Source organism: Psammomys obesus, unplaced genomic scaffold (assembly GCF_907164565.1).
Source record: "Psammomys obesus unplaced genomic scaffold, mPsaObe1.curated_primary_1811, whole genome shotgun sequence".
In the NCBI taxonomy this organism is placed as follows: domain Eukaryota; kingdom Metazoa; phylum Chordata; class Mammalia; order Rodentia; family Muridae; genus Psammomys; species Psammomys obesus.
Genome location: NW_026596046.1, coordinates 25887339 through 25896011, shown reverse-complemented (window position 1 = coordinate 25896011; position 8673 = coordinate 25887339). Strand labels below are relative to the sequence as shown.

At 42.6% G+C, this 8673-nt stretch overlaps 1 protein-coding gene across 3 annotated transcripts; it reads left to right on the top strand.

Moving 5' to 3' along the window:
• The first annotated feature begins 351 nt into the window (after window positions 1–351).
• Window positions 352–7725, top strand: Tmem126b (transmembrane protein 126B). 3 transcript variants are annotated; one of them, XM_055623728.1, is made up of 6 exons: window positions 380–445; window positions 2348–2444; window positions 3520–3638; window positions 5259–5452; window positions 6381–6492; window positions 7405–7725. In XM_055623728.1, exons 3-6 carry the CDS (start codon window positions 3529–3531, stop codon window positions 7583–7585), a joined length of 597 nt encoding a protein of 198 aa, XP_055479703.1. In that variant the 5' UTR covers window positions 380–445; window positions 2348–2444; window positions 3520–3528; the 3' UTR covers window positions 7586–7725. The 3 variants fall into 3 exon arrangements, with proteins under 3 accessions (XP_055479701.1, XP_055479703.1, XP_055479702.1); XM_055623726.1 differs by lacking the exon at window positions 2348–2444 and having other exon boundaries at window positions 352–445; XM_055623727.1 differs by lacking the exons at window positions 380–445; window positions 2348–2444 and adding an exon at window positions 456–803.
• Window positions 7726–8673: the final 948 nt, after the last annotated feature.

Here is an 8673-nt window from a genome sequence, read left to right as displayed (position 1 = left end):
AGCGAGCTGCGAGGGCTCGGCTACCCCAGCCGCCCCGAGAAGAAGGCGCGCAGCAACAGGCCCGCGCCCGGACCGCCCCAGGCTCCCTTCTGCTTAGCCAAGAGGCGGCCAGGCTGACAAATTGCAGGCAGAGGACAAGCCGGAATGGCCGAGGGCGGGCCCTGGGGGGGGGGGCAGGAGCCTTTCTCGGAGCCAATGAGCGATCGCCGTTTGGGGACGCCACGCCCAGTCTCCGCCCGCCGGAGGGCGCGGCTTCTGACTGGGGCGGGGCGGACCCGGCCAGAGAGGCGAGCTGTCAGCCAGCTGCAAGTCCCGCCCCTGGCGCTCCGGCCACACCCTCCCGCCAGTCACGTGAGGCGCCAAGATGGCGGCGTCCGAGCGACAGACCTGGTCTGAATCGAGGGCTACCAATGTGCTGCAGGAGGGAGGTAGCGAAGCGCCCCAGGTAGGCGGAAACCGGGGTTGGAGGAGATGGTGCACGTGAAGGATTTGAGCAAAGAGAGAGAACCGGTCCCGGCTTTATGCACAGGGCGCGATCACATCTCCAGTTCCTAACCACGTAGACCTGAAGTCTACTCCAGATTAAACGTACCTTGTGAGGACCTTTCGCAAGCCTTTCTTCAACTGAACATTCTCGCTTTCCCCCACCCGGCACGGCCTCTATTTTTCTCATCCCGTTTAAGTCTCCTGCCTTTTATTGATTTTGTTCGTCCTGACTTTAGCGCCAGTTTGGGATGGATTCTTGAAGACATTCGCTCTTGATTACCTGAGAACCTGATATACACCAGTGCTGGATGAATCATGTGAGAATGTTGAATAAAATTGTGAAGGTCAACTCAAATAATACACTTAAAAATACAACACAGAGAAAAACGCTTCTCAAAGCAGGCACCCACACAAATGAACTTACTTGTTAGAAGGATGGCGATCGATTGAGTGACTTTGAACTTCCTTAACTTTTAGGTTAAAAGTTGGTTGTGGCAGAAAAAAAAAAAAAAAAAAAAAAACAACCCTTCATTTTCAGTGCTTGTTGAAAGACCAGAGCGCTTATGGGGCCTGAAGCTCGACGTCTATCCCAACACCAGGAAAAGAAATAAAAACCTCAGAGAAAGTTAAAAATTCGTATCTGCTTTAATTAAGAAGAGTGTAGTGAAAACTTTGCAAACACCAGACGCCAAAAGTATTTGCTGTCGTTTTTCATTTCAGTATTTACTATCCTGCAACCATAATTGTGGGTGCTCCTATCCCCAGCTCTTTCAAGGGCCTGTAAATTTTTTGTCAGTGGTGAGGTGTTGTCAGTGGTGTCAGTGCCCTGTTGCGTGAATTGGGTGAGAGCAGAACAAAAATTTCTGTAAGGTTTTTTGATTAGCTGTGACATTATTGATATCTGCCTTCATAGTACACTAGATGGACTGGGTCGAGAATCACACTTAGAAAATACTGTTTCTTCTTCCATTTTCCATTTGGGTAGCAGAGGGGGGAAAAGGCAAGAGATTTAAGTCTAGTCCCTAAAATAAAAAATTATAATGTGTAAAGCATTTTATGCTCTCCCCCCCCCCCCCATCTTCCTTACCTATCTTAAAGAACTGAGTTGGATACCATTCTGTATTGAGGCAGAGGAACTGGTCTTTTGTTCAGTCATATACCACCTTAAGAAGATCAAGGAACTTTGTTTGTGTTGATTACCTAGTATCTGGATCTTTTGGTTTCTCATTAATTTGAGATTTATTATATGTTCACAACTCATAAATGTTAACATTTAATCTTCAGTAGTGCTTTGGCTTTGTAACTTTTCATGCACTAATCCAGAAAATGTAGAAAAGAAAAGAAAAAGCACAGAATTCTGAATCAGTAGACTTCTCACTGATGAAAAAAGTAAATATTTACAACCAAAAACTTGAATTTGCAGGAAGTATCCATATATCTTTGTTTGGATGAAATTTAAAACTCTTAGGCTATATGATGCTATAGTACCAAAGGATTTAACAAATGTTTCTACAAAGACCGAAAAGTCGTACCCATAGGCAGACACTCAGAAAGGATCCTTTTGAAATTTATTTTTATTTTCTTCACCTTGGCGAAGCCCTTGTGTTCTCTCAATGTTGGCAACTATCTGCTTATCACATGGGACACAGGGACCTTATAGTCAGTCCCTGAGTCCACTGCCAAGAGCCTAAGCTTCACAGTATAGCGTGTAGCTATTTCTGTCAAAAGCCCTCCTTTCTACCCTAGGGCCTACTAGAAAACTGAATTACAACATAAAGTCCAAGATAGTGATGCACTCCCTCTTACCAGGCTGGAATGGTACCCATTTCTGATTTTTTTTTTTCTTCTCTATTTTCCAAAGCACTCCCTGTTCTCTCCTACCCACCCTTACCCCCAAAATAATCTCCAAAACAAGCTCAAGCTCTCATGAGAGAAGACAAGTGTGGTGGTTTCAATAGGTATGGCCCCCATAAACGTGAATGCTTGGCCCATGGGGAGTGGCACTATTAGGAGGTGTGTTTCTGTGGGATAGGCTTTGAGGTCTCCTATGCTCAAGGTATGACCAGTGGGGCACACAGTCTCCTGCTGACTGAGGGTTGAGATGTGGAACTCTTAGCTCCTCCAGCACCATGTCTGCCTGCATGCCACCATGTTTATCACCATGATGATAATGGACTAAACCTCTGAAAAGTACAAGCCAGTCCCAAGTAAACATTTTCTTTAGAGGCGTTGCAGTGGTCATAGTGTCTCCTCACAGCAATAGAAACCCAAACTAAGACGAGATTGTTGTCAATAAGCTGTTTCTGAAGCAGGTAGTATTTCTGAAGAGGATTAAAAACAGACACTTCTACTTTTTTGGATGAACAGAGGAAAATATACTGGAAAAAAAATCACCATCTCAGTGGCAAGACAAGCTTTCTGAAACCCAGTTTTCTAATCTACTGTCTCAGTCAGTGTTCTATTGCTGTGAAGAGACACCATGACCACAGTAATTCTTATAAAACAAACATTTAGTTGGGGGCTTGCTTACAGGGTTAGTCAATTATTATTTTAGGAGCCTCGTAGCTGAGAACTTACATACTAATCCACAGGCAGGAGAGACAGACAGGCAGGCAGACAGACAGAGAAGCACCTAGCCTTGCATGGGTTTTTGAAACCTCAAAGCCCATCCCCAATGACACACTTCCTCAAACAAAGCCACAACTACTAATCCTTCTAAATCCTCATTTAATGCTACTCCCTGATGACTAAGCATTCAAATATATGAGCCTGTGGGGCCATTACTCAAACAACCACATACGTAAACACAAAAATAATCATTTTCTCAATTTTTATGTAACTCAGAAAAACCCATTGTCTTAACAGTTAAGAGCCTAATAAATAGTGATTGAACCATTTTCTTAAAATATGTAAAAGCAAATAACACAGTACCTAAAACATTCCTAGACACTAATAAGTGCTTTTAGTCTGTATAAAATTTTATTTACTACTAGTATAGTTGGCTGTTATGACTCTGGAATTTGTGTTTTCCAGGATATCAAGATGGCAGTTTATAAACATGGTCAGCTGATTCCTTCTCTAGAAGATGTAAAGCTCAGAAGACCAGTGATAACCGAAATCATAGAAAAGAAGTTTGAATACTATAGAAAAGAGTAAGAGATTGATAACCAAGTCAACAACTTTACTTGCACATTCTATTACAGTAGTCTCTGAAGATTAAAAAACTATTTACTTTTTGCTTCTTCTGTTTGTCTCTTCAAAAGTTTCATTTTCTGGGTAGTGTCACCACTATAACATTTTGCCAAAATGTTTTTCCTGTAGATTTTTAGTTTCTCTTAGAATTAGTTTGCTTCCAGTGGCAGCTTGAACTGCTGTCTTAAACAGTTCTCTAAGAAGAGAATCTGCTAGATCAGTGATTCTCAACTTGTGGGGCATAACCCCCTTGGAGGTTGCATGTCAGATATCCAGCATATCAGATGTTTGCATTACGGTTCCTAACAGTAGCAAAATTGCAGTTATGAAGTAGTAATGGTTTTATGGTTGGGTGTCACCACAACCTGAGGAACTGTATTAAAAGGCGTAGCATTAGGAAGGTTGAGAACCATGGTCTAGATATTTACATGTAGGGAGGGAAAGTTTGAGGAGAATTGTCAACATTGAAGTTCCAAAACATGCCTTTACAAAAGTTTTGAAAACACATGTAACAAATAATTCATAGAAAAGAAGAAAAACTACTTACCAAGAAATAGCAGTGAATTGAAATATTAGTTTGTTAGACTGTGGATAATTTCTTTTGTTTCTTTTTAAAAGATTTTTTATTATTTATATGTGTGCATGTGTAACTGTATGCTGTTTATGTGTGCAAGGAGAAGCTAGAAAGGGACTTTGGGTACCCTGGAACTGGAGTTAGAGGCTGTTGTAAGCCTTCAGATAAGGGTCCTGGGAACCATGCCCCTTCTTCAAAAAAAAAAAAAAAAAGCTGTAATATTCTTATACAAATATTTTTTAAATTAAAAGTGATTACTAGGAAGCCATTTTGAAGGCTACTTGAATTTTACCAATGAACAGTTATGGTTAAGAACAGTTTAGCAAGGCTGAGAGATGACTTAGTGCTGTGAGGACTACAGTTTGGATCCCCCAGAAACCCATAGAAATTCGAGGTTGGTGTGGTAGTTCTAGCCCTAGATGCAGAGACAAGTGATCCCCAGAGCAAGCTGGCACGCAGCACTAATGTGAGCGCTGACTTGGAGAGAGCCTGCCTTAATGAATGTAGAACAATCATGGACAGTCCCCAGTATCAACCTCACAACTCATTTGTGCAGTGTCATGTCCCCCCACCACACACACACACACAAAATGGAAAAAGAAGAGATTCTGTTTGGCGCTAATGATCTCAAGCAAAGTACTGCGGACAGAAAGGGCCAGGGCTGCAGAAAGGACTATGGCACAGGATGGTCTCATGCTACTGTCTTGATTTTTATTAAAAGAACTCAAGTCAAACAACAGTTACACACTAGAGCCATCCTGATTTCAGGTATGAGCCAGGATTCAGTAAAACCAAATCTGTCAGATCTCATCGAATGAAGTTTCATAAACCACAGACAAGTGTATCTGGACCAGTTCATAAGTAGTTCTTTTCTAGTCAGGCTAACCGTATGAACATAGCTGGTTCTCTTTGAGACCATTCTGTTAATAATAGATATCTGATGCTAGCTAACTATATGCTCCATCTCAAGAGTGTCATTTTAAACTTTTCTCTTTGTTTCTATTAGGACTTTAAACATAGGTGGAACTTTAGTCTTTGGAGCAAGTGGGAGTTTGTCTGGAATACTTGCAAACTTAATTTTCAGAAACAGCTTCAAGGTTCAGTATGAAGCTTTGAAGACCTATGCATCCTTGACCACACTTCCATTTTTGGCTACCATCGTTACTTACAAGCTCTTTGTAACTGACCCTTTGCATTCAGGTAAACTTAAACTCATCAGGACCTAGCGTGGGTATGGAGAATTAAAGTTAACTCATTAACAAATGTTTCTAGTACTCGCAGACATTTTGTATATTGTTTTATCACATATGTGTATTTCTTGGTTTGATCTATGCAACAGTCCTAATGAAGCAAGGCAAGTGATGTTCTCCACAGAACTGGAGTTAGGAGTGGGCACGAACCACTGTGTGGGAGCAGAACCTGGGTCCTATGCAAGTACAGCGAGTGCACCCAAGTGCTGATCCATCTCTCCAGCCCCATTTAATGTTTCAAATGACTTCCCTTTCTGACGTACCAACCAGAAACTTGCTCTCCCTCTCTTTCTCTCTTTGGCTTTTTAAGACAGGATTTTTCTTTGTAGCCCTGGCTGTCCTGGAACTTGCTCTGTAGACCTGGCTGTCCTCAATCTCAAGCCACATGCCTCTGCCTCCTGAATGCTGGGATTAAAAGCCTGTGACACCACAATCTACCAAAAGGTTTCTTTTAAGGACTGTTACTTTCCTGGTCCCTAGCATATACTTGACACATAGAAAATAAAAAGCACACATAAGTGTAATCCCAGCACCAGAGAAGCAGAGGCAGGCACATCTGAGTTCAAGGCCAGCCTGGACTACAAGTTCCAAAACAGCCAGGGATGTTACACAGAGAAACCTTGTCTCAAAAAACTTAAGATAAAACAAAACAACAACAACAAAAAGAAAACACACATAATATACTAAAGTGAAATAAATAGTTTTAAAACAAGATGTGGCTGAGCCTGCAAAGTGCCAGACTTTGAATTCCTGATATCCTTTCTACTCTTTAACTGTGGTTACAAACAGCAAAATAACTGCGCTTTGAGAGACAGTTTCATTTTAATTGTTGTTATCCCAAGTCTCAAAGGGAAACCAACTTTTCTTTCACTTTCTAGATAACATAAGCAAGGAAAGCTGTGTTTTGAGAAGTTCGCTGATTGGCGTAGCATGTGGTTTTTCATATCCCAGTGCTTTGGCTTTTTATAAAAATGGACGTTTGGCAGTTAAGTAAGTGTGCCCATTCCTTCTTCTCCCCTTTTCTTTATTTTTGTTCCTACCCCACTTTCTGTGCATGCATGCATGTGTGTGCCAATGTAAATGTAGCCCGAAGTCAACAAGAGCCGTTCACCTGATTTGATGTTTTTGAGACAAGATCTCACTGCAGCCATGAAAGGCCTGGAGCTCACTATGTATACCAGCCAGGCTTTGAGCTCAGAGATCTGCTTGCCTTTGTAGGTGCTGGGATTAAACATATGCCACTATGCCTTACTTTAGATAGGGTCTTTCTTTGGTCTAGAGCAATAGTTCTCAACCTGTGGGTCATGACCCCTTTGGAGTCAATTGATCCTTTCACAGAGGTCATCTAAGACCATTGGAAAACTCAGCTATTTATATTATGATTCATAAGAGTAGCAAAATTACAGTTATAAAGTAGCAACAAAAATAAATTTATGGGTGGGCTTATCCCAACATAAGGAACTATTAAAGGGTTGTAGCAAGGTTGAAAACCACGGGCCTCAAGCTTGCCTTTAGGCTGACTGGACAACGAGCCCCAGAGATCCTCCTGTCTCTGCCTCAGTAGCACTGGGTTATAAGCACACATTACCATGCTTGGCTTTTTTTTTTTTTTTAAATTGAGTTCTGGGGTCAGATTTTGGTCCTCAGAGTTGCATGGCAAGCCATTTACTGACTGAACTATCTTTCTAGCCCTTTCTCTTTTTTTTTTTCATTCCTATCTGCCTTTGGTAGGGGATGGGCAGGGTCTGCTAATAAACTTCTTTTTCTTTAGCTACAGGCTAATGAAAACAAAATAGCCTGCTAACATTTAACTACAAGGTAGACCTACCCCGGAATGACTAGAGGAAATGAGTGGCTTTTGGTAGCATCCAGGAGGCATGGCTAACTGTTTCTCGTTTTCAGGTATCACACTGTTCCACTGCCACCAAGAGGAAGAGTTATGCTCCATTGGTTACTCCTTTGTCAGACTGGGATGAAAGCAATGGCCATTCCTCTACTCTTTCAGGTGTTATTTGGAGTGTTTCATGGCTTACGCCACTATACTATATATGAAAGACATGCAAACAGTGTTCGTGAAGATTAATCAAAGAATCAGTGGAGGCCAATTCAGCAGAATGGATCATTTTATAATAAGGACTTGGGCACTGGTCAAACAATGAAAAGTAACTCTGTTCCTTTTGCCTAGTATTTATTAGATCTCAGTAAATATAAATGTGAAACAAATACACGTTTCCTCTTTCGTCACTGTGTATAGAAGTGGGTTTGGAGCCTCAGGTCTGACCTGTACAGATACACTTGAGTACCTGCAATGCATCATGCACTGTGCGTGTGATAAGTGATCCTTAAAGATTTATCAGAGAGAAAAATACATATGAACACATACTGTAAGAGATTGTAACTGTTAACTATTTAGGCAGATGATATTGTGGCGGAAAGTGAAATCAGCAGAATGTTGAAGGAGGAATTGGAAGTTCATGAGAAAGGAAAATGTGGGAAAACATAGACGGCAAGATCAAGCCTGACACCACTCCTGGCCTGGCACCACAGGGCCCAGGTGGGCAGATCACACCCGAGACAACCCTGCCTGGTACCACACACAGCACAGGCAGGGCATAGCACTCCTGAGATGATCCCAGACACCCGGAGGCCTTGGGTGACACGAAAATGAGCAGGTAAGTAGTGGAGTGATGAATGAGAAGCAACAGCAGAAGGATGTGTGCACAATGAAGAGAGGTAGAACGGGAGGCTCAAAGGTAATGAGGAATGGCCTGATTTGAGTTGCCAGCAATGCCACCTAAGGCCATCATGAGGTCCTGCCCTGTGCTGCCACCAACTGCCATGCCTGGGTCTGTTACCATCAAAGGCTAGCTGGACTTCCTAGTCTGGACCACCTACAGCCATGTTGATGTCTGAGGGCTGTGCAGAGATGTCCTCACCCTCGGCCTGGCATCATGAGAGAGCTGGCCTTGTCCCTCCACAGCACCCATGTGAACTGCAAGGCCAGCTCTCTTGGGCAGCATAGTAAAGCTGGCCCTGGGTGCAGGGCTCATGGGTAAGCCAGCTCTGAGGACATGAGAGAAGAACTGGCTCTGCCCCTTGACAGTTTGTAGCACTCCATGAGCTAGACTGGGCAGTATGTGAGTGCGGGCTGACCAGCTCATATACCACCCA